Source organism: Perca fluviatilis, chromosome 15 (genome assembly GCF_010015445.1).
Source record: "Perca fluviatilis chromosome 15, GENO_Pfluv_1.0, whole genome shotgun sequence".
In the NCBI taxonomy this organism is placed as follows: domain Eukaryota; kingdom Metazoa; phylum Chordata; class Actinopteri; order Perciformes; family Percidae; genus Perca; species Perca fluviatilis.
In genome coordinates this window covers 13,490,607-13,516,302 of record NC_053126.1, presented here as the reverse complement: position 1 = coordinate 13,516,302, position 25,696 = coordinate 13,490,607, and the positions used below count along the sequence as shown (strand labels likewise).

Genomic DNA, 25,696 nt, shown 5'->3' with positions numbered 1-25,696 from the left:
CTGGCATAGTGTGATTTGGACAGCAACCCTTATTAATGTTCTATTAATGTTCTGTGTGTGTTGAGTTCTTGTTTACTTTTTCTGCACAGCCACAAGAGTGCTCTCAGTTACAGAGCTAAAGCTTTCCTCTGCAGCTTTTTTCTTGTCCCAAGGACTGAGAGGTTTTATTGTACATGCACGTTCGCCCATGTTTGCACAAGCACATTACTACTAACAAGTTACATGTTAACGTTTCCAAAATGTGCACTGCAACGTCCCATTGTGTTCTTCAAGTCATGATTTAAGTCTTAAATGTTACACAAATTCCTACAGATCTGTACTCCTACTGTACATCATATTCAGGGTTTGACGGTAACTTTTCCCAAGGAGCATGTGTGCTCCTAAGTTGAAAGTAGCACATAAAGAACTTTAGTTAATGCGAGTGAAACGCGGGCTCTGTCGAGCCCTGATATTGACGCCTGCCAAATGGGCCTTCATGAGCAAAGTGTGCACTGTAGACAGGAGAGAGTGTCCCTTAAATTTGTTTTTCACTACCTGAGTGGGGTAGGCCTTCACCATTGGTTCCCAAACTGGGGAACGTGTACCCCATTCAGAGGTTGAAAGTCTGAAGCGGTACAGGACTGTAAAAAGTTTGGGAAACACTGGCCTACGCAAAGCATTTTGGTAAGCTTCAGCAGCCAAGCCTAGGGCTAGGTGGTATCATCTGAAGTCCATTTTCCTCCACAGCAGTAACGTTACATTGCTTAGTTTCTGTCCCGTTACTTCCAAACTTGGCACAGCTAACGTTGACTCAGCTTATTTTGATGCAAGTTTGGTACGTAAGCAGGAAAGTGAAAGCAGTGCTCTCTTTATTTAAATGTGAAAGTACAATTAAAATATTTTGTCCCTAAAATCAAAGCATGATTGTGATCTCAATTTTATCAAAATAATCATGATGATCATTTTGACCATAATCAAGCAGCCCTATCGGAGAGTCTCCTCTACAGGTGCAGCAGTGTGTTTGACCGCTCTGGGGAAAGTTATGCTAGAGTTGTAACTTCCATACAGCTTTTCTAATGAGATAATTTGCATACAAATGTTTTGATGTAGACATGGAGTTATAAGAGTAGCATGGGTCCTTTCAGGAATAGCCTAGAATCTAGGCCCTAGTTTATAGTACGAGTGTATGTGGTTGAGTGAGAAAGTGATGGTGTAAGCGCTCAGAGCAGACAGGTTTTGGCGATTGGAGCAGAGAAGAAATTTACAGTAAAGTTTAAGGTGGTAGTAAATGTAGGGCTGGGCGAAATGGAGAAAATTAAATATCTTATCTAGTTTTTGACCAAATACCTTGATATTGCGATGATATTGTGGGGTTGACTATTGGTGCTTTCACAAAATATTTACACAATTTTTGGATAAATAATCATCAGTATTGTGGATATAATGACTAAGTGGGTAAAGGCAAATAATATAACCGCTAGAACAGTCTAAGTTCGACAAATTACATCACTTTACTCTAATGCAGCCTTTAAAACTAGGAAAAGACTAGACTTATGCCATATTACAATATTACTAGTATAGTGCCCCTTCAATTATATGCCTGTTTGGAGCAGGCCGATTACCTGTCTACTACTCAATAGATTCTGTGTTCAGTTAAAGTGAGAGCTGCTTTGAATCCTGCTTTGAATCCTTGAAAACGTTAAAATAAGCCTAACGAACCGGAAACTGAATGTATCATGTAACAGTAACAGTTGGTCTTTACCATAAAGCCCAGGGTGATCCTATGTGGAATTATTTTGATAATGAATGAATCGGTATATAATGATATTTGAATAAATCTACTAATTCTCTTGAAACAAATACTGTATGCCGCATTTCCACTGCATGATATGGCATGGTTCTACTCACTTGGAACTTCTTTGGTTTCACATTAGCAAAAGCTGTCTAGAGTACCTGGGGTCATTTTTTGGTACCACCTCAGTTAGATCCGCCATTTTTAAAAGGCCAAGCTACTGTCAATAGAAGTTGCAATATTTTTTTTTATTCACTCGAATTTATAAGAAATGTCAGCTTGCAAAGTTTCGACATACACTATGCCGTACACTATGCCGTACACTATGCCGTACAAGTGATGAAATGCAGACATTGCTCCGTTTGGTTGTGGATAAAAGGATCAAGTGAGAGTCAAGTTGAAGATGATGTCACAGCAGTTTCACGCGGCGGCACTTTGACGGTCAGCTCACACTGAGGGGGTACTATCTGCAGTGGTAAACAAAATAGAGATAATTGCTGGTACCAAAATTGAGTCGAGCCACACCATGCAGTTGAAATGAACCATGTGCTTGGTGTGTGCAGCTTGTTCTGCTATTGGTTAAAGGTGGGGAGTCAATAATGACTGCTAATTCTTATTTCCCTTTCTCTGTCTTCTTTAGATCTTGTGTCTCTGTTTGACCTGGAAAATGACCTTCCAGATGAGCTCATCCCCAATGGAATGGAAATGTCCTCTAATGGTGGTCCAGGTGGAGGGGGTCCTGGTCTCAACTCCATCGTCCCCGATGCAGCTGCCAAACACAAGCAGCTATCTGAACTCCTGCGACCAGGAACCACCTCTATCTTGGGAGGTGGTCTCAACTCTGCCAGCCCCCAACAGGGAGGCATGGTGGGAAGCCAGCTAGGTGCCGTGCTTGGTAAAAGTCCACTTGGGCAGGGATCTCCCAATCACCAGTCTCCCCAGGCCCAGAAAGGAGTTCCAGCAGCTGGCCAAGGCAATGGAAGCTCAGGCATGGTCTTTAACCAGGCCATGTTAAACAGTGGGCAGGGTCATGGGGTCATGGGCCAGACAGGACAAGTGATGAATGGGGCTCTGGGACAAGCAGGTCGGGGTAGACCTGGCATGCAGTACCAGGGTCAAGGCATGCAGGGGGCACAAGTGGGTGCTGGACCTGTTGGAGGCAGTGTGCTGGCAGAGACACTCACCCAAGGAGGACCACAGTTGGGTGCACACAACACGTTGAATGCTCAACAAGCTGGAAACATGAATAAGGTGAGGTTCAAAATTCAACTTAATTAGTTCCACAAGTTACAAGTTGTTTGCTCAACAAGCTACAAGACTGGCACAGAGCATGGACGATTATAATAATCTGTTAAGCACATAAAATACTAACCACCAAGGTCCACCTGTCAAATGTCTACTGCATGTTCAAATTTTACCAGCCACTCAATAGATTACCATTGTTTTTTTTGCTGGTGGGTGAATCAAATCTACCAGCCACATGCATATTTTACCAACATTTGGCTGGTGGATGGTGCCAATTGTGTACCTTGCTAACCAGAGGACAGTCATGTTTGCAAATATATCAAGTGTTCCCATATCCAGTGTTATCAGTCCTGTTTTCACTTTCATTTTAAATTCACAGTAATTCATTAACCATAGCAGCTAGGGTTGGGTACCATATTACTTCTATTGCCTAGCCCTATTGCTGGCTTGTCGCTATTTATCTCCTCCTCACCATGTATTGATTTGTTCTTTTTCCTGGGTCTGCTGGAGTAAGCAGTCACCCTCTTGAGGGGGTTAAATCATCAGTCAAGTGCATCAATCTCTGGGGCTAACTTCATCAGAAAGTTTCATGGTACATTGTGCTGGTGTGTTTATTACTGCATTCCGATGCCTCACTAATCTGTGTATGCCAGACCACCATGTAACACCGGAAACACTGCCTATCTAGGCAAGCCTAGGGTCCACAAACTAAACGGAGAAGTTACCTTGGGGGCCAATCATTGTGAAGCAGAATTCACCAAGCCACTGATTAGGGAATGTGAGGTGGGTTTACTGTGTTTAGACAGGTTAGCTTAACCCTACTGACGATGCGTTTTTGCAATAGAAAAAATGTTGAACCTGGCCCAATTTTTGCTACAATGCAGTGCCATTTAGATGCTTTGAACCCTTTTGCAGCAGAGTTTTGCAAATAGAATATTGACTGTAAGGATGAGATTTTCCTTACTTTTTTAAAATGCATACACTTTTTTTGGGGGGGGGGGGGGTTCTGCCTTTTATCAGCAGGACAGCTAGATGAGAAAGGGAAGAGAGGGGGAAGACATGCAGGAAATCGTCACAGGTCAGATTCGAACCCTAGACCACTGCGTCGAGGCATAAAACTCCCAAGTATATATGCGACTGCTCTACCCACTGAGCCAACCTGGACACAAAAAGCGTACACTTTTAATGGTGACATTGAGTCATTACTTCATCACTGGTTTGTAGTCCTAGTCAGAAGATGGAAATGAAGAGCTGTTGAATAAGAACCTGATTCTTTTCTGGTTTCAGATGTTTTTGTTGATGCCCCTTGTTTTCTCTTTGCTTTCTTTTCCACAATTTAAATCTTTATTTGCTAGTATTCACCCTTTTCCTGCAAACTCCTTTTTCTTCTTTTTCCTCTATCACTCTCTCTCTCTCTGGCATATGCCGTCTCACTCTGAGCCTTTGGCCTTTGATAGTGGAGCTGTAAATCACCTTAAGAGGAGCTGGTTTGTGTGTTACTGTTTGGGTGGGGGAGGCAGGGTAGAGAGGGAGGAAAAGAAAAGGACATGTCAAGAAGAAGGGAAACATTGGAGGCCTTCCTGTGTGACAGTGCTGTCTTCTAGCCTGGTGACACTCCTCTGTAGTAAGTGTGGATCATCAAGTGGGAGAACCCGTGTGTGAGAGGAGGATGAGGCCGTGCTCATGTGTGAAAGGGAAGGGAGGCAGCAGGCAAGCATCTGTGTATTTCTGTGCAGTGGAGGGGGGAGGGGCAGGCAGCAGTGCAGCACTCTGCTCAGCTGTTGAGCAAGCTTCTCTCTGTGTGTCTCCTCCCGTTTCTCTCTCTCTGCTGGGCTGGGCTTGCTCTGTCTGCCTGAGCACTGCTGGCAGTTGGGATCCTCCGCGAAGCAAAGCCGGCTGCCGCTCTGGCCTTCATGGAGAAAGGCAGGCAAAAGCAGCAGGCAGATGCAAGTTGTGGGCCATCGGAATAAACAAGAAAGAGAAGCTATTCCCTTTTTTTCCGAGGCCAATTATGAAATAAAAAATGATGCATTCAGGGCTCTAACTTAAGGGCGTCACACCATCCTGGGGAAAGAAAAAAAATGATTAGGTACGATTTAAAAACACGTTTTGGGACGGAAGTTAGACATTGCCTAGTCTATTTCGATGACGTTTAATTTCCGGGATTGTTCAGGTGCTGCCGGAAATTTCGCCAGATGTCCCTAATTTTTGGCCGGCTGTCCGTCACCTTCCGCTTTCTTTGTGTTGGCATCCTAAACTCTGGTCAATATACGAGGACCATGGTTAACTGCTCCTCAGATCTCTGCAGAGTAAATCGAGACAGCTAGCTAGACTATCTGTACAATCTTAAAGGGGTGATAGAATGCAAAACCGATTTTACCCTGTCATAGTTGAATAACGACAGTTCGGTGGGTAAATAGGACATACATAGAAGCTCAAAATCCCATTGACACCCCTTTACTATGAAAATCTCAGATTTTGAAACTGCCGCTGAAAACGGGCGAATCCCAACAAAGCTGGCAGTTGACGTCAACCTCCCAAAAACCGGAACCTTTGTCAGCCCATGGGTGTATTAAGAGAACGGTCACGCCCCAACATTTACATAGGCTACACAACTGACCTGAGATCAGGTAGTTTTCTGAATCTAGCTAGGTCACGCAGATCTCTGCTATTCCATTACAAAATTCACTTCTGAAACTTTTTTTTTTTTTTTTTGTGGATAGATAGGAAAGGGGGAGAGAGAGATGGGGAATGACACGCAGCAAAGGGCAGCAGGTCGGATTCGAACCCTGCGCCGCTGCAGGACTCAGCCAACACGGGGCGAACGCTCTTACTGGGTGAGCTAGAGGCCGCCCCACTTCTGAAACTTTTTTATGCGAGAAATCAACCATATAAAGCTCAAATATGGGCCGCTTTACGAAAATGGATGGCTAATTGCAAATTTTCTCAGACTGTGTGTCGGAGTTTAGTGCCGGTGTTGGTGCTGCCTGGGTTGCTACATCGCCGCCCTGACCGCAGTGTCAGCGAGCTTGTTACGCCCGCAATCTTTTACCGCAGGTTCCAGTTAATCTTATAATGGGTATGTGTGTTGAGTTATTTAAACAAACAATTGGGGAAATAAACGCCTCTTGTCCGTGAGTCTCATTGATAGAGCCGCGGTGAGATGGAGTCCATCAATGAGAGCTAGCTAGCCTCCTCCTAACTCTGACATTCACAAAAATACATTCAATTGAAATCCGAAATCGGACAAGTGTTAGCTAAGCTTTGTAAGACCTTGAGGAACCTATAATATTCATGCCGTGACGAAATTCAAACTGTAAATATACTTTAGTTATGCGAAAGTGAGCAAGCTGCGATATTTCCCCATTGTAATGAATGGGACATATAGCAAGCAGCTGCTCGTCCTACAAAGACGCCTTGTGTTCATAGAAATGCCTTAAAATCAAATCTGACACAACGGTTAGCTTTATAAGACATTGGGGAATGATGTTGTATAAGTGGCATGACGAAATTCAAACTGTAAATATAATTTAGTTATGGCGACATTGTAGCTAGCTAGCTGCGGTATTTCCCCATTGTAATGAATGGGACATATAGCAAGCAGCTGCTCGTCCTACAAAGACGCCTCGCGTTCATAAAAATGCCTTAAAATCAAATCGGACATAACGGTTAGCTTTATAAGACATTGGGGAATGATGTTGTATAAGTGGCGTGACGAAATTCAAACTGTAAATATATTAGAGTTATGCCGGCAGCTGGCCGCGGAGCCCCGTATGCAGTATCCACAAAGGGTGACTTTGCGCTGGGTATGGAGCCCAGCAGGCGCCCCTTTGCTCTTTTCGTCAGACTGTGTGGAGCTCCTAAAGTCCGACACGTCTTACCAAATTTGCAATTAGCCATACATTTTTGTAAAACGGCCCATATTTCAGCTTTATATAGTTGATTTCTTGCTTAAAAAAGTCTCAGAAGTGAATTTGGTAATGAAACATTGCAGTGTCTGGAATATGAGATTCTGTCGCTTCTCTAATGTATGTGTATTGGGGATTCGCTCAACCAATCAGCGCGCGTCTCTGTCTGCGTATGGCAAGTCGCTCAACCAATCAGCGCGCAGCTCATCTAAATATTCATGACCATACCATATTTGGAAGAAAAGCTCTTGTTACAAATAGGGCCAAAACACAGGGCTGCATAAGGGCAAGTAAAATATCAACCAGGCCATTTTCAGCCCAACCAATGTTACATACCCTATTAGGAGACCATAAGGAACCGTGTGAAATACCCTATATAATCATTCTATCACCCCTTTAAGTTTTCTGATGCACGACTAATACAACTTTTGAACGTACACATTCCACCAAAACAACTTCCTTCCCGAGGTTATTTTGCAGAGTCACCATTGCAATTGTGATTGGTTTAAAAAAAATGCCAATAAACCGGAGCACATCTTTCTCCCATCCCAGAATGCTGTGTGGACTAGCCAGACCCTCCTTTGCAGCGCTGTGGAGGTAGGTCTGGCAATGCGAGACTAGACTTTGCCTGACAAAAAAAATAACATAAACCATAACAATAATCTCTGACAAAGTTGCCAATGTAGAATCATGAGTGTACACAATTGAAGAGTCCACTGTGACGCACACTGAAGTGCACACACAGCGAGATGATGAACCGCGGCTGTCAGCCAGTTAGGATGGCGTGCACACCCGCAGTGTACCAATAAAAAGGGTAACACAAAATTTACATATATTACAATAAAAAAACTGTTGATTTATGAATTGAATAGGGCTGCACGATATGAGGAAAATATCTACTTGTGATTCTTTTGACTGATGTATGATTTACGATATTGGAGGGAATGATCATTATTATATCATTATTCTCAAATATTGCAGCTCTCTGCGATTTGGATATTGCCCTAGTTCATATTGCGATCTTGATAAAATTGTGATTCATTGTGCAGCCATAGAACTGAATGCATGTGATATGATTCATTGAATGACTATGTATATGGAAATAATTTTTCTGTAGAAAAACAGTCAGCATTTACTTTGTTGGACAGTTTAAATTGTATTTTAGGAGGGTGGTCAAAAAAGCTAAGCCAGCGCGCTTAAATTTCTACAGATTTTTGTCGACTTGACAATTTTGCTTTTAGTAGTCAGTTCAGCTTCAAGAGACATTGTAGCTAACATTGAGTAGTTTTAATGTTTAAGTTTTTAACAGCAGTCCCTCTTATGGTGTAAATTTGAGGTACCAAATCGCTCCGACTAAGGCATAATGGAGTAAAACGTTTGGGGAATAAAGATGTAGATTTGTGCGATATATTTAATTTGTACTTTAATGTACTGAATCTCAAACTGATTAATTCTCAAATTCAGAAACTGTACCATATGCCTTCTCACAAGAAGACTCTCAGTGCAGGTAAAATATTGATCACCTGTGATGGTATGCTGCATGATATGTAAATTGTCTGACCTCCCTCTGTCCTGATTGACTACTATAGATGGGGATGTCAGGAGCTCCATTTGGCCAGCAGTATGGTCAGGCTGGGGTGCAGCAGATGGGGGCAGTGGGGGTCAACGCCCAACAACTCCAGAACAAGACAGCCCTTTCCAACAACCTGCCCCAATTCCCTGCTGAGCTGAAGGGAGCTGGAAGTGTGCCAAACATGGTGAGTGCCACTTGAATCTTTCCCACTCCGTTTTTTGTTTTAGGTTAATTAGGGAAAACGTATTCTCTACATTAATCTGTATCCACAATATCAATGTGTTGCTCATGGCACCGAAACAAAGATAAACGTTAAACACAAATGTGCTGAAGGGCATTGGTACTATGCTGGGCATTGGTACTGTGTTGCTATACAATACATACTCATAGGGCCCTATTTTAACTATCTGAAACGCAAGTATGAAACGCAAAACGCAAGTAGCTTTGTGGGCGGATCTCGGGCGCTGTTGCTATTATACCGGCGGGATAAATGAGTCTTGCGCCTGATGCAAATCTAAAATGGGTTGGTCTGAAGTAGCTAGGTGTGGTTTGGGCGTAACGTGCAATAAACCAATCAGAGCGTCATCTCACATTCCCTTTAAGAGCAGGGTGCTTGTTCCATGGCGGATTGCTATTATGACGGCGGATTTGCCTGGCGCTCGCCAGCGGGAGCTGCCGATGCGAGATGCGGCAAAGTAATAAATGCCCGTCTTGGCTGGGTGGCGATGTTGCTGCGGCCACTCGGGCGCATCTCCTCAAGTCTGGAGAGGATTGCTGCAGCCATGGAGCGATGGAGCGTGGGCCTCCAAACGCACCACCTGCACCTGTTGTGCCCCTTCCTCCTCCCCCCACTCCATCTCCGTCCACCTGCTCCATTAGGAGCGCATGCGCATTACTCCCGGACCAGATTCCGCCCGAGTGTCCAATCCCACCGTAGTTCAACATCACGTCTCCTTAAGTCCTCTAATATTTCCTCATTTATGTCATCAACACATCCATGATTCATGGAAATGTGTAAAACACAACAAGCCACAAAGAATGCTGCGACTTTTTGAGGACTGTAAGTGCCTCCTGATCTATCCAAACACATGAAGCGCATTTTCAGTAATATATTCCTTTGTAATTATGTATGGTTTTCAAAAAGTGTAAATGGTTTTCAATAACTGCTGTAGATGAGAGAAGTGTATGCGCGTTGTGCACTGCACACGCTACATTATGGCCAAGCATGCGCCCCTAAAATAGCATCTGAATAACGCGCTACTGACTTTAGACTAGCGCCACTGACTTTAGACCAGGTTTTTCCTGGTCAGTGGCGGAATTGTTTTCTGAAACTGCAGAATAGCACTAAGTAACGTTTGCGCCGGAACACGCCTCCTCTTTTCGCTGAACCGCCCCCGGGAGCGCAAATACATTCCCTAATTTACCGACGTGCGTCTGTGGAGGGAAAAGTCCGCTGTGCGTCGGGTGCAAAATAGGAATGATACATGCGTCGGTGTACAAAGGCAATTGCGCTGAGTGCAAGATAGGGCCCATAGTGTGCAAGTTATATTTTCAAAATCTGTAAAAATGTTCTTAGAAATGGATATGCTGTTCTTTAGACTCGCTTTCTATTGCACACAGTCTGCAACTATTAATGTATCCTGCATGCTAGCTTCGCTCTTCGCTCCTAGCCTTGCACTTTCATAAGGAGAGTTCATAAGGAGAGTTGTCATAGACCTCTTAAAGAAACCTTGACATGCTACCATAAATTACCCTTTGTTTCCTTTTGTACATTGTTAAGTGTTGGAAACAAAGCAAATACATTGCACACACAGTTTTTAACAGACTGCCACCTGGTAAATACAGTAGTAGTATAGATTTTGACATATAAGGGTATATATAAATAATGAATAATGAGGTACTATAATCTCTGGGTGCCCACAGCTATAATTTGTTCCTTCATTTCTGAATCAACTTCGTCAGGACATCAGGAGAATCTAAACACTCAGAGGCATTTGCGACACACCATCAAGCAAATTTCTGGCTTGAGTTGAAATATTTCAACAAATACGCGAATGCCTGAATCTAAAACTTTGTCTCCACCCGGCCACATAGTGAAAGCAGCAGTTGCAGATCTTCATCAGTGTCTACACTGGATCTGTTCAGCCGCAGCACTGCTGTGTGCTCAGGAATGCAATGTGTAGTTAGAAAGAGTAAGGAAATAGTCTGATTAAGATGTCTTATATGTGGGGCAACCTCTGGCTCACCCAGTAGAGTGTGCGCCCCATGTAGGCTCAGTCCTTGGCAGCAGCTGCAGGTTCGAATCCGACCCACGGCCCTTTGCTGCATGTCGTCGCCCCTCTCTCTCCTCTTTCCGGTCTTCAAGCTGTCCTGTCAATAAAGGCCATAAAAGCCCAAAAAATCTATAAAAAAGATGTCTTATATGTGCCTTATAGGACAGTTTGATTAATAATTTGTTACACGCATGTAAATGTAGCCAGCGACGTCTCCACACTGCTAGCAAAATTAAACACAGGTAATTTGTGAGAGAGCGTTCCTATTGGCTGTTGGTGACTGTTCTGTTAACCCTCAGGAACCTAAGGCCATTTTTACAATTACTTTTCCGTCTGGTTTTATTTTCTAAAAAAGCTTGTAAAACATCAACCCTGTTGTCCACAGTCAATCAATGTACATCATTTTTTTCAGGAAAAACTGGGCTTTTAGAATATTTGTGCTGTAGTGAGGTCAATTGAATGTAAAAAAAGGTTGTATGACCTTAAAAACAAATAAATAAATAAAACGGAAAATGAATCTCACAGATATTTATTGATATCACACACAGAACAATAAAAGCTAAGCCAATCTCCTGTCTAAATCAGTTCCCATATGTCTTGGGTGTCAAACTGTGAAGAAATAAACATAACTTATAAAGTTGACAAAATATATACATTTTTTCAAAAAAAGTCCAGACGCTTTTGCCAATAATCAAAATAATAATGTTCAAATGTATTGATATCACAAACAGAGAAATGGTACACAAGAATTTGTGTTGTCTAAAACAGTTCTCCTATATATTTGGAGTCATCCAGTGCAAAAATAAACATAATAAACGTTATAACTCATATAACTGACAAACTATTTACATTTCTTCAAAAAAAGGCCCAAATGTATCCCAAATATCTAAACAGTGATGCCATTATCTCTCTTTTTCACTTTACTGTTTGTTATCGCTCGGTTTTCGGATTTCCATCGGTCAGTGAACCCACCTTTCCACTGTGACGGACCTGGATTCTCATTTGTTGAAAAACGTAAACACACTTGCAAAGCATCATGGGAGATTTATACTGGACGGCAGCTACACAGATGTAGCTGAACAAATGACCGAAAAAGTGATAAATTATGGACATCGAGTGGATAAATCTTGGATGTAAGCGTTTGGATTTATTGCTGAACAACTCCGTAAAGACGCACGAGCTCCAGGCTGGATAGAAAGCCTTCTGTAAAGGCTACGAAGATAAAACAGACATCACTGTGATCAGTAGCTTATTAGCTATTAGCTGTTGAAGTCGGCTAACAGCTAGCGCCGAAACTGACCGAAAACGAGATAAATTACGGACATCAAGTGGATAAATCTTGGATGTAAGAGTGTGGATTTATTGCTGAATAACTCCGTAAAGAGGCACAACTTCCAGGCTGGATATAAAACCTTCTGTAAAGGCTACAAAGACACCAAAGACAGGGCCGTGATGGCTAACTCGTTAGCTTTCAGCTGAAAAAAACGGTAAGAAAATCGATTAAACTTTCATTAAATAATATAAATATTTATCAGAGGTGCCGTGTTAGATCGTGGACGATCTAGACGTGCTCTCAGTGTTAACCCTAGCCAAAGGCTTAGAGCTGCGGCTATAAACTATTAGATAAGAAAGACTTTATTGTAGGGCTGCTTGATAATGAAAAATAAATCATAATCACGATTATATTGGTCAATATTGAAATCACGATTATTTAACACGATTACTAGAGGTGTGACGAGACACTTGGCTCACGAGACAATACACAAGATTGGGTTCACGAGAACGTACAAGATTATAACACTATTTAAAGAAAACTTCAGTGACGAAATAGTACTGAAAAATGTGTCTTTTATTCAATCGAAAGTCGCACAATAAAACAAATTGTGAACGTTTTTGCCACAAACCAGGCATACAAACTCCTCGCCTTACGGCCAAATTCGCAGTTTTGAAACCAAAATGGGTCCCCTACGTGATTTGTGCCGATGAGACAATATTTGAGGGGGGGGGGTTCGGTCTCTGAAGACAGCTCAGGCTCCACAAACGTGGGTTCAGGGGACAGTCAGCTCGCGGATAGTGAGGAGATGTTTGCTGTATGTGACAAAAAATGTTGTAGCCTAAAAAACGCGTCACATCACTTAGAGCACCTTTAACGTGATCATTTACTAATGTTAGCTAAGTTAATGTAAGTTACGTGTTAGCTGACAGTCTCCTCTCCAGCTTGTCATGACAAACCATGTAATGTTATATCTAGTTCATTTACGTTGGCTTACGTTAAAGGGAAGCGATGCCGATTTGCCACCGGTGTTTGTGTCTTTGCAGTGTGGGATGAATGGAGTTTGGCTTCCCCTCATTGCACTAAATGTTAACTAGCTTACATGACTAACTACATAATGTTAATCTTATCAAAAATAGGAGTACTGACAGTGTGCTTCAAATACACCTTTTTTCCATTCATATATCAAACGGTCCCATGACATGGTGCTCTTTGGATGCTTTTATATAGGCCTCAGTGGTCCGCTAATACTTTATCTGAAGTCTCTTTCCCGAAATTCAGCCTTGGTGCAGAATAACAGCCACTAGAGCCAGTCCTACAATGAGCTTTCCTTAGGATGTGCCATTTCTGTGTCTGTAGCTGTTGAGGAGGAGAGAGGGGAGGGGGGGCAAGGTGGAGGGTGGAGTGGGGGTGTGGCCTTGCCCAACTTCCACTTTGCTTGTTTGAAAGCCATGATGTCTCTCTCTCATGGGTGGGTCAAATTCTCTGGGCGGGCAAAGCAGAGAAAGGGGAGGTAACCTTGCTCCTTGTGACCTCATAAGGAGCAAGATTCCACATCGGCCCATCTGAGCTTTCATTTTCTCAAAGGCAGAGCAGGATACCCAGGGCTCGGTTTACACCTATCACCATTTCTAGCCACTGGGGGACCATAGGCAGGCTGGAGGAACGCATATTAATGTTAAAAAACCTTATAAAGTGAAATGTTCATGCCATGGGACCTTTTTAATTTCAGGTCAAATCAGGCCTTCAATGCAATGAGAGCAGTGAGAGCAGCTGGCTTCCTGCCTGACTGAGGGTCTCCATCACTGGGTCGAGCCCAGAGGGCATTAGAGCTGTTCTTCTCAAAGCCCAGGAACATTAAATGTCCAAAATCAGGGTGCAAAGTTTGTCAAAAGGGAGGTAGGGAGAGTTAGAAAATAATATATCTTATTGTCCACCATGACAAGTTGTCTGTTTAACTTCAGACAGTGAGCTGGATTACCTTTTACTCTTTTGCCCAAGTAAAGTATATTTGTAATTTATTTTCACCATATGACCTGTCAGGTATCCTCTAGAAGAAACTCTTTTAATTCAATAGCTGTTAATTTATTTGATCTGCTGCACTTTGGATCAATAGACTGAGATTAAAAATTATGTCTAATGGATGTTTTAAGTTTAAGTGATGTTTTTGACTTAAGCTGCAGATCATCTTGCCTTTGCTGTCTCACAGAACGGTCTAATCACGTGTGAATGAAAGGCTTTCCTTCAGAATGAGAATTTCATCCTTTGACACCTGTTGTATACTTTTCAAAGAATGAGTGCTTAAAGTCCTTGTTTCACAAAATTAATATTAAATGTACAGATTGAATGCTCTATATGTAATAAGTATATAAAATTAAATGTCCAAATTTAGCATGCAAAGCTTGTCCTTTTTGATGTAGGGAGAGTTGGAGCAAAATACATTATTGTCCTCTAGCCAACAGTAATAAATAGAAAATAAAGTAGTTCAGCACAGGTAATCCCGTTTGTTTAATTTCTTTTTATGACTCAAATGTATGCTATACAAAAATGTGTTTATGATTAAATCGCTTACAAGAACACAACATTGTTTACAAGAGCACAGATTCTATATAGATCTAGCCCCATCATTTTGCTCTCAAAGTGCACCAGATTAATCCGTTTAACATTAAAATGTACAACATTTTCTTCCGCGGGAGGGCCGTATCCTTGTCACCTTTTTTACCCCTGACCTGTTTGCATGCCTGCACAAACTCAAATGGCTTCTCTCCTGTAAACTTACCTCTTCAGACCTAATAACTGTGGTATTTCCACCAGGAATCCAGAATGCTGCCACACAAACTTTTAAAAAAGATTCAGTAGTGGTGGGTAGGGTTGGGTAACGTTCACATTTTTACCAGTACCGGTGCCAGTACCAAACGGTACCTTTTTCTGGTACTTTCCCTCTGTAATAAAAAAATAAATAATTCCAAACCTTATTTATCCTATTTATGTGGAACATTTTGTTATTTATTTAGAACATTTAAAACACAAAATAAACCACCTCCCTTTCCCCTCCCAAATCCGTCCCTATTACTCTCATTTTTATTCTTGTATTTGTATCTTATTCTATTTTTGCCTGTTTAATTTTCATGACCATTTTTAATTGCCCTTTTATGTTTTATGTAGGGCTGGGCGATATGGCCAAAAAAAAAATCCCTGATTTAAAAAAAAAAAAAAAAAATAAGATTTAACATTAAAATCGATTTTTTTTTCTTCCCCTACTTTAAATCAATCTGCAGATGACAAAGAAATTGTTCAAAACAAGTTTTAACTTTATTTTGTTTCGACTCATACACACACACACACACATGGGGCATGTATACCATTATGATTATTCATGCCAATTTTGTGGAAATATAAATTAGTGTTGTATAGAGTGTTTTCCCTACCATTGTTTTTTCATTTTTTTTGTCAACAACAAAACTGATGCGTGAGATAAAGTTGTTTTCACACATACAGGTAATTCACTTCTCGTTCCTCGCTAAAAGTTCAAATCATTTTAACGCTATTACGCAACCTTGCCCCTATTTTCACCTGTTGCTGAGTAACGTACATTAACATCCCATGGTCTCTTGAATGTAGCATACCTGTACCAAGCTCCTTCGTAGTAACTAGCAGTAAAAACAAACGTCGAAGCGGAGCTCCGTGCTACAGAGCGGTGATTGCTAGTTGTTTAAGCCGCTACAGACCTCCGTCACAGCTCGGTCGTATCAGCGGCATTTAGTAGATGTGTTGAACTGCAGAAGATGTATATGTATATGTATAATGTATATGTATAATGTATATGTATGTATATATGTATATGTATATATGTGTATATGTATATATATGTATATATATATATATATATGTATATGTATGTATGTATATGTATGTATATATGTATGTATGTATATGTATGTATATATATATGTATGTATATGTATGTATGTATATATGTATGTATGTATATATGTATGTATGTATATGTACAGTGCCTTGCGAAAGTATTTGGCCCCCTTGAACGTTTCGACCTTTTGCCACATTTCAGGCCTCAAACATAAAGATATAAAACTGTAATTTTTTGTGAAGAATCAACAACAAGTGGGTCCCAATTATGAAGTGGAACGAAATTCATTGGCTATTTCAAACTTTTTTAACAAATAAAAACTGAAAAAGTGGGTGCGGCAAAATTATTCAGCCCCTTTACTTTCAGTGCAGCAAACTCTCTCCAGAAGTTCAGTGAGGATCTCTGAATGATCCAATGTTGACCTAAATGACTAATGATGATAAATAGAATCCAGCTGTGTGTAATCAAGTCTCCCGTTATAAATGCACCTGCTCTGTGATAGTCTCAGAGGTCCGTGTAAAGCCAGAGAGCATCATGAAGAACAAGGAACACACCAGGCAGGTCCGAGATACTGTTGTGGAGAAGTTTAAAGCGGGATTGGATACAAAAAGATTTCCCAAGCTTTAAACATCCCAAGGAGCACTGTGCAAGCGATAATATTGAAATGGAAGGAGTATCAGACCACTACAAATCTACGAAGACCCGGCCGTCCCTCTAAACTTTCAGCTCATACAATGAGAAGACTGATCAGAGATGCAGCCAAGAGGCCCATGATCACTCTGGATGAACTGCAGAGATCTACAGCTGAGCTGGGAGACTCTGTCCATAGGACAACAATCAGTCTATACTGCACAAATCTGGCCTTTATGGAAGAGTGGCAAGAAGAAAGCCATTTCTTAAAGATATCCATAAAAAGTGTCGTTTAAAGTTTGCCAAAGCCACCTGGGAGACGCACCAAACATGTGGAAGAAGGTGCTGTGGTCAGATGAAACCAAAATCGAACTTTTGGCAACAATGCAAAACGTTATGTTTGGCGTAAAAGGCAACACGGCTCATCACCCTGAACACACCATCCCCACTGTCAAACATGGTGGTGGCAGCATCATGGTTTGGGCCTGCTTTTCTTCAGCAGGGACAGGGAAGATGGTTAAAATTGATGGTAAGATGGATGGAGCCAAATACAGGACCATTCTGGAAGAAAACCTGATGGAGTCCGGAAAAGACCTGAGACTGGGACGGAGATTTGTCTTCCAACAAGACAATGATCCAAAACATAAAGTAAAATCTACAATGGAATGGTTCACAAATAAACATATCCAGGTGTTAGAATGGCCAAGTCAAAGTCCAGACCTGAATCCAATCGAGAATCTGTGGAAAGAACGTAAAACTGCTGTTCACAAACGCTTTCCATCCAACCTCACTGAGCTCGAGCTGTTTTGCAAGGAGGAATGGGCAAAATATGTCCGTCTCGATGTGCAAAACTGATAGAGACATACCCCAAGCCGACTTACAGCTGTAATCGCAGCAAAAGGTGGCTACAAAGTATTAACTTGCGGGGCTGAATAATTTTGCACTCAATATTTCAGTTTTTTATTTGTTTAAAAGGTTTGAAATAACCAATAAATTTCGTTCCACTTCATGATTGTGTCCCACTTGTTGTTGATTCTTCACAAAAAATTACAGTTTTATATTTTTATGTTTGAGGCCTGAAATGTGGCAAAAGGTCGAAAAGTTCAAGGGGGCCAATACTTTCAAGTAAGTATATTGTATGTATATATATATGTATATGTATGTATATATATATGTATGTATGTATATATGTATATATATATGTATTATGTATATATGTATGTATATATATGTATGTATGTATGTATGTATATATATATATATGTATATATGTATATATGTATATATATATATGTATATATGTATGTATGTGTTATATATATATGTATATGTAAATTTATTAAAGAAAACTGAAATATCACATGGTCATAAGTATTCAGACCCTTTGCTGTGACACTCATATTTAACTCACATGCTGTCCATTTCTTCTGATCTTCCTTGAGATGGTTCTACTCCTTCATTGGAGTCCTGCTCTGTTTAATTAAACTGATTGGACTTGATTAGGAAAGTCACACACCTGTCTATATAAGACCTTACAGCTCACAGTGCATGTCAGAGCAAATGAGAATCATGAGGTTGAAGGAACTGCCCAAGGAGCTCAGAGACAGAATTGTGGCAAGGCACAGATCTGGCCAAGGTTACAAAAGAATTTCTGCAGCACTCAAGGTTCCTAAGAGCACAGTGGCCTCCATAATCCTTAAATGGAAGAAGTTTGGGAAAACCAGAACTCTTCCTAGACCTGGCCGTCCAGCCAAACTGAGCAATCGTGGGAGAAGAGCCTTGGTGAGAGAGGTAAAGAAGAATCCAAAGATCACTGTGGCTGAGCTCCAGAGATGCAGTAGGGAGATGGGAGAAAGTTCCACAAAGTCAACGATCACTGCAGCCCTCCCCCAGTCGGGGCTTTATGGCAGAGTGGCCCGACGGAAGCCTCTCCTCAGTACAAGACATATGAAAGCCTGCATAGAGTTTGCCAAAAAACACATGAAGGACTTCCAGACTATGAGAAATAAGATTATCTGGTCTGATGAGACCAAGATTGAACTTTTTGGCGTTAATTCTAAGCGGTATGTGTGGAGAAAACCAGGCACTGCTCATCACCTGCCCAATACAATCCCAACAGTGAAACATGGTGGTGGCAGCATCATGCTATGGGGGTGTTTTTCAGCTGTAGGGACAGGACGACTGGTTGCAATTGAACGAAAGATGAATGCGGCCAAGTACAGAGAGTACTAGGCCGAAGGTTCACCTTCCAACAAGACAATGACCCTAAGCACACAGCTAAAATAACAAAGGAGTAGGGCTTTGACTCCGAACTTCGTTATTCGAATATCATTCGAATATTAAAAAAAATAATAATATTAGAACGAATATTAGCCAGCCCTTAATATTCGAACCTGTTATGGGCATTATTTTTATGCGTTTGCTTGTAAACGTTGGTTTCAGTTCAGATTCCGAGGCTTTTTCACGCATTTCAAAATGTAACTATACGTCGCGGCGACGCACGTCTCTCGGCCGTGGCTCGGTAGCGTTGCATTCCTCCCTAATTCTCAAAGAAAGCTGGCTGCCCAGGGCCAGGCCAGCTCAGGGGCGTCTTTCTCATTGGTCTTTCTCCCGTCGCGTTCCGCTGTCTCTACTACCTACACCGGCGCCGCACCCTGTCCCTTCTCCCCTTTCTACCTGCCTGCTCAGTGCTGCTGCACATGAGGAGAGAGCACAGAGGGGGGGGGGGCGGGGCTGCTCCTCACTCACACAACAGAAGAGAAAGGTGACGGTTTCGGTGGCCACAGGAGAGAAATACATTGCGTGCTCGCTGGACAATACTGGCGACTCTTTTTTATTTTACAGAAAGTCGCTGTCTTTTCTACAGAAAGTCGCTAGTCGCTTTTGTGGAAAAAAAAAAAAAAAGTCGCTAAGTTGGCAACACCACCCACACACACTGGCTCGACGCACACACCAGCACACGAGTATAAACATCAGACCACTTACGTAGGCTACGGTGAAAGCTCCGAACTTCCTGTCGAAAGCACACTGTTTTTGTTTAATCCAGGGTTTTTTTTTAACTGAAGGCATTTACTGGTCAAAATATTATTAATAAATATTCGAATATTAATATACAAACGAACTTTGAATATGATTTTTGGGCAAAAGTCAAAGCCCTACAAAGGAGTGACTTTGGAACAACTCTGTGACCATTCTTGACTGGCCCAGCCAGAGCCCTGACCTAAACCCAATTGAGCATCTCTGGAGAGACCTGAAAATGGCTGTCCACCAACGTTCACTATCCAGCCTGACGGAACTGGAGAGGATCTGCAAGGAAGAATGGCAGAGGATCCCCAAATCCAGGTGTGAAAAACTTGTTGCATCATTCCCAAGAAGACTCATGGCTCTACTAGCTCAAAAGGGTGCTTCTACTCAATTCTGAGCCAAGGGTCTGAATACTTATGACCATGTGATATTTCAGTTTTTCTTTTTTAATAAATTTGCAAAAATGTCTACATTTCTTTAAATGTTTCTGTCAAGATGGGGTGCTGAGTGTACATTAATGAGAAATAAAATGAACTTTTTTGATTTTAGCAAATGGCTGCAATGAAACGGAGTGAAAAATTTAAAGGGGTCTGAATAGTGTGTGTGTGTGTGTGTGTGTGTGTGTGTGTGTGTGTGTGTGTGTGTGTGTGTGTGTGTGTGTGTGTGTGTGTGTGTGTGTGTGTGTGTGTGTGTGTGTGTGTGTGTGTGTGTGTGTGAGCCTGAGCCTGAGCCTGAGCCTGTTCGGCGCTACGGGAGCCCAGAAGGGAGCGTCGGCGGATGTTAGGGAGAAAATCGATTTTCATTTAAACAAATCGACATTAACTACACATTCGAGTTAATCGATAAAATCGATTTATTGCCCAGTCCTAGTTTTATGGAGTGTTTTGAATTGCTTTGTTGCTGAAATATGCTGTAGAAATAAAGCTGCCTTGTCATGCCCTACAGCCTGTCAGTCTGTCACCAAGCGATGCACTTAATCAAGGCAGGAATTGTCAGACGCTCTAGTTTTGAGAAAGTTAATATTTAGATTTTATAGATTTATCCTTGTTTGTTTACCAGTTCCCCTAATTTTTTGAGGTTTCACTCACATTTTCTTTAACTTCTTGAGTTTTTCCATGTGAACGTCCCATCTTGCCTTCTCTTTCTTCTCTGGTGTATTAATTTTAATTTCTTCCTTTTCTTCTCCCACATCTCTAAGCCCCTGGTATACATCAAGATATTCTCCCATTCGTTATATTTATTAGTTTCTTTAGATGAGGAGAGTCTGATATTCTGATCCGTGCCTAACCTGCGTTTGTACCTCTTTTGCGGTCCCAGATGCAGCAGCAGGTAGCGTCGGTGGGCATGGTCCCTGGGGCTGGTGGTGTGTCAGCGGGCCCAACGGCCGACCCAGAGAAGCGCAAACTCATTCAGCAGCAGCTGGTCCTGTTGCTCCACGCACATAAGTGCCAGCGGCGGGAGCAGGCCAATGGGGAGGTGAGGGCCTGCACTCTGCCCCATTGCCGCACCATGAAGAACGTTCTCAACCACATGACCCACTGCCAGGCTGGCAAGTCCTGCCAGGGTAAGTGAAAATGATATGATGAAAAATCGAGCTTGAATCCAAAAAAAAATTAGATTTCTAGTGGACTCCTGTTTTTAACATGTTCACCCGTTCAAATTCATCTTAGCATTTATGTGTCTGTGATGTTACAGGGTAATCTTTTGTCTTTCATTCACTGTAAGAATAAAACGAGAATCTGATCGAGAAATTAACCTAGTTAGAATTTCAATAAAGTTGAGTTAACTGCACCATGTGTGTTGTGAGCAACCATAATCCGGGCCTGTGATGTGGGCACCATGCCAGTAGCTTTACATGCCCACTGGAACAACGCCGCAAAAGGTGTTGATGACTTGTAGTTGTTTTGAGTTCACCCACGCTGCTAAATAGCTGTCGCCTTCAGCTCTTTGTATAATTGCTCGCCAATATTGTTGTTAGTAAGATTGTTTATTGATCAATATGTGGCTGACCGGTTAAGGAAGTTTGGTGAAATTTGCATCCCTAACATAACATTAAATAACCGAATTGCTGTATTGTTAGACAGACAGTGCAGGAGGAGTTATTACGATGAAACGGCTTGAGTTAAAAAAAAAAAAAAAAAAAGTGATGCTCAAGGGCTTCTTAATCACTTACTAAGTTTCATTGTTTCACATAATGTGAAGCAGTGAGCTCTTGTTGGCGCTTGTGTTTTATTGCTAAAATAGAGCCACTCTACTCTTTTGACCCGCTAAGCCCCAGATGCCCCAGTGACTGACAACATCAGCAAATATGAATTCTTAATCTTTTTTTAAACGGCTGTCATGATGGTTGTACTCCATTTCATTGTCTGAGCTGGCGGCAAGAAGCTTCCCTCTGACAGCTGTGATTAGTAAGATGGTCATCCAAGGTTGATGAACTTTGAACACTCATATTTATATATGCTTAAAGTAAATGCAAGGATGCATTTATGGTTTTACAACATGTATGATTGCTTTTACATAGCTATTTGCACATTGTACTGTAGCAGTTGAGTTGTTTTTGTTTTGACTGCACTGTATTTTACGTTGACATGGTGCTGATTTTGATCCCTTTTTCTTGCCATTTTAAAGTATATCTTTCTTGAGTCAACACCCATTTTACTTGCATTTCTTATAGCGTTCTATGAATGCAGTGTCTGTTTTTAAATCCTTAACTTTTATTTACTGAATTACCACACCTCACTGCAAGTCTTTGTTTCACTTTTTATATCTCCCCAGTGGCTCACTGTGCATCATCCAGACAGATCATCTCCCACTGGAAGAACTGTACGCGGCACGACTGTCCGGTCTGCCTGCCTTTGAAGAATGCTAGTGACAAGAGGAACCAGCAACGTGAGTAACACCAACAGCTCCCCTTTGCTCTTATTCATTACTAAATCCATATAATAATGGGTTAAGTTAAAAGTTAATGGAGAACAATAATAAAGAATTTCTGATGGGTGCTAAAATATCAATTTGAAAAAAGAAGAAATAAAATCTTTGATACCTTGTAAACTTTTCAACAAGGCAGTTGTCACTCAACAGCGAGCCTCAGCAAGTCAAGTGTGTGGTATAAAGTGCTGCCACCTGCAGGTTGTGTCTCCCTGCCAAAGCTCTGTACTGCTCGCTAAATGCAAGAGCTTGAACAGTGAGAGGATTCCTCTAGTAAGGCTGGACCTGTAATCTGACACCCAGGGGAGGGGCTCCATGGCGCTGCTATCAGTGGGGGCAGGGTCTAGGGACTGCATGCTCTCTGATTGGTCAAAAGGCCCTATGACAGATTTAAATCCCCCCACAGAGGCAGCGTGCTCCCTGTCAGCAATCAACACAGCAGGGAGCATTGCAGGGATTTTAGACGGAGGCTGGCTCAGGGAGACATTCTTTTGCTAAATATTTTTTGTGTGTACAATAGTTGATGTTTCATGTTTAAACAATATATGAGATGAGAATACATTGAGGAAAAAAAAAAATATATATAAAAATTTTAAACCTATCCATATCTGTACATAGTAGTCAAATGTTTGTTTACCTTTACCAGCTTTGTTGTCGTCATTTAAGCAATATGTCTATTTCTGTGAATGTACATTGAGAGCAACAAACAAGTTAAATCCTTTGTATGTGTACACTTTTTAATATCACAGTGCATTTATTAAATGCTTTATTTAATGTTGCCAAACCAATTTGTTTCCTCCTCTTCTCCCTCCAGCCATGCTAAGTTCTCCTGGGGCTAGCCTGCAGAACGCCATCAGTACAGTGGGGCCTGGCCAGCCCAGTGCCACAGCCATCAACAGTGCTGCAACACACATCGACCCCAGCTCCATGCAGAGAGCCTATGCTGCCCTTGGCCTGCCCTATGGCAACCAGCCCCCTGCCCAGGTCCAGGGTCCCACCCAGCAAAACCCCCAAGGCCCCCAGCACCAGCAGCTGCGAAATCTGAACCCACTAGGTACGGGATAGATAGGACTTCACTGCCATTTTATAGGATTATGTACAAATGAGAACAATACTATAAATCTGTTGCCAAGCCATTTTTCTTGTAAACCCTTGTAAATAACGATGTGTGTTTATCAGGCACTAATCAGAACCAGTTGGCAGGAGGCATGGGTGTCCCCTCTTCAGACCAGGCTGGCATGCACTCCGACTCCTCTCTACCATCCACACTCAACAAGTGAGCTTTCTCTTCCTTAATATGTCACACAAAACAAGACCTTTGCTGATATGATGTTGTGTGATGTAGCTGCCATTTAATTCATATGCAGGTTGGCACCAAATCACCATCCAGTGCACTTGCTGTTGCCAAAAATGCATTCATGATCTCAATCCGTTCTCTATCCTTGGGTTCTTTTTAAATATAATGTTGTGTTAAATATGTTTTCGGTGCGGTTTGTTTGTCTGTCAGCAGGATTAAGGATAAACTACTGGCCCGATTTTCATAAAACTTGGTTCAAGGGTGTAGCATAGGCCAAGGAAGAACCCATTGCATTTTTACACAAATTATTTTTGACTTTTGATAACATTGGGAGATAAGGCATTTGTGCTGCATTCATGTGAACAATTTGTTCCTGGCTGGGAAAATTCACACTGCATTAACATTGTGAGATAGGGCATGCCTTGGCTGAGGTCTGTGCTCTCAGTGCCCCTCTTGTCAAAATATTGTATAACAATGTAAATTTATTGAAAAAATAAAAATTATGTTCACATTGTATTATTAATGAAACCATGTATGGAATTAACAATAATCATTATTTTGTAAGTAACCGTTTCATGATCTCTCTCTGTCTTACAGTCAACTGATGCCAGATGGGTCAGTAGTGGGAGGCATGGGAAACCTGCCCACTGCCACCCCTCTCTCTTCTTCGGGGGTAAGGAAGGCCTGGCATGAACACGTCACTCAGGACCTGCGCACCCACCTGGTGCATAAACTGTAAGTCCAAAAATGAAACAGATGTATTATACATACTCAAGTTTTGTCATAGGAAAACAGAATAGAACTTTGGGATCCAGGTTGTTGCTTAGTTTCTGAGTTTCTCTGCTGTCTCTCTTCAGTGTACAAGCCATATTCCCCACCCCAGACCCTGCAGCACTGAAGGACCGGCGAATGGAGAACTTGGTGGCGTATGCACGCAAGGTTGAGGGAGACATGTACGAGTCAGCTAACAGCAGGGTAACTAATATAATACACTTTCTTTCTATTATCACACCATTACGACCTGAGTGATGACAGTCTTCGTTAAACTTCTTTAAATCCTAAGGCCTTTCTCTGGTCACTATGAGAGCAGAGAAATTTTACCAAAACCAGAAACCAAGAAAATGTATTATTCTTTTAAAAATGTCTTATTTGCCTTTTGTTTCTTCTCATTCTCTCACTAGGATGAGTATTACCACTTTCTGGCAGAGAAAATCTATAAAATCCAGAAGGAACTGGAGGAGAAGAGGCGCTCACGGCTCCAGAAACAGCCTGGCATGGTGGGCACAGCTGGGCCTCAGCAAAGTGGAATGGCTCAGCCCAACGCCATGGGCCCAGGACAGGCCGTCCGATCTCCCAGTTAGTAGTCACTCTCTCTACACTCTGGGTGACAAAATACTAAAGGGGAAAGAAACTTCAGGGTTTTGAATATTGGCTTAATCTAACTATTCTGCAGTTCTCAGTTAATACAAGTACAAAGCATTTCTGTAACTGATAGCAAATAATAATAATAATAATAATAATAATAATAATAATAATAATGAACACTGTTTATCCTGTCTTCTCTCAGATGGACCTGTGCCTATGCCCAACATGCCAAATCAGATTATGAACCGTATGCAGGTGCCCCAAGGTATGTGTTCGTTCTTTGCTTTCTTAGCAGTGGTTTTCCAGAGAAAAGCACTTCATATGTCCTTTTTGGCTAACCTTCTTAGTTCTTGAGTTTGCCAATGTATTGATGTTCAAATGTTACACAGAAAATGTGTGAGCATTTTAACAGTAAAGTGAGTTTTAGGTTTCCTGCGCTCACTTGATTGTTTAACCAGTTAAAGCTGAATACATTTGTTAGAGCTCTGATGTAAAACTGAGCTGGTTCGGCATGTCTGCCAGCCCAGTAGGACATGGAATA

At 41.8% G+C, this 25,696-nt stretch overlaps 1 protein-coding gene across 1 annotated transcript in view; it reads left to right on the top strand.

The window, feature by feature from the left end:
* crebbpb (CREB binding protein b) overlaps window positions 1–25,696 on the top strand; it is a 61,022-nt gene that overhangs the window by 15,417 nt on the left and 19,909 nt on the right. Inside the window, 10 exon segments of the mRNA XM_039824681.1 lie at window positions 2,412–3,022; window positions 8,514–8,681; window positions 20,883–21,129; window positions 22,341–22,454; window positions 23,308–23,547; window positions 23,673–23,769; window positions 24,388–24,525; window positions 24,648–24,765; window positions 24,972–25,146; window positions 25,358–25,420. Of these exon segments, the coding sequence (XP_039680615.1) occupies window positions 2,412–3,022; window positions 8,514–8,681; window positions 20,883–21,129; window positions 22,341–22,454; window positions 23,308–23,547; window positions 23,673–23,769; window positions 24,388–24,525; window positions 24,648–24,765; window positions 24,972–25,146; window positions 25,358–25,420 (1,971 nt within the window).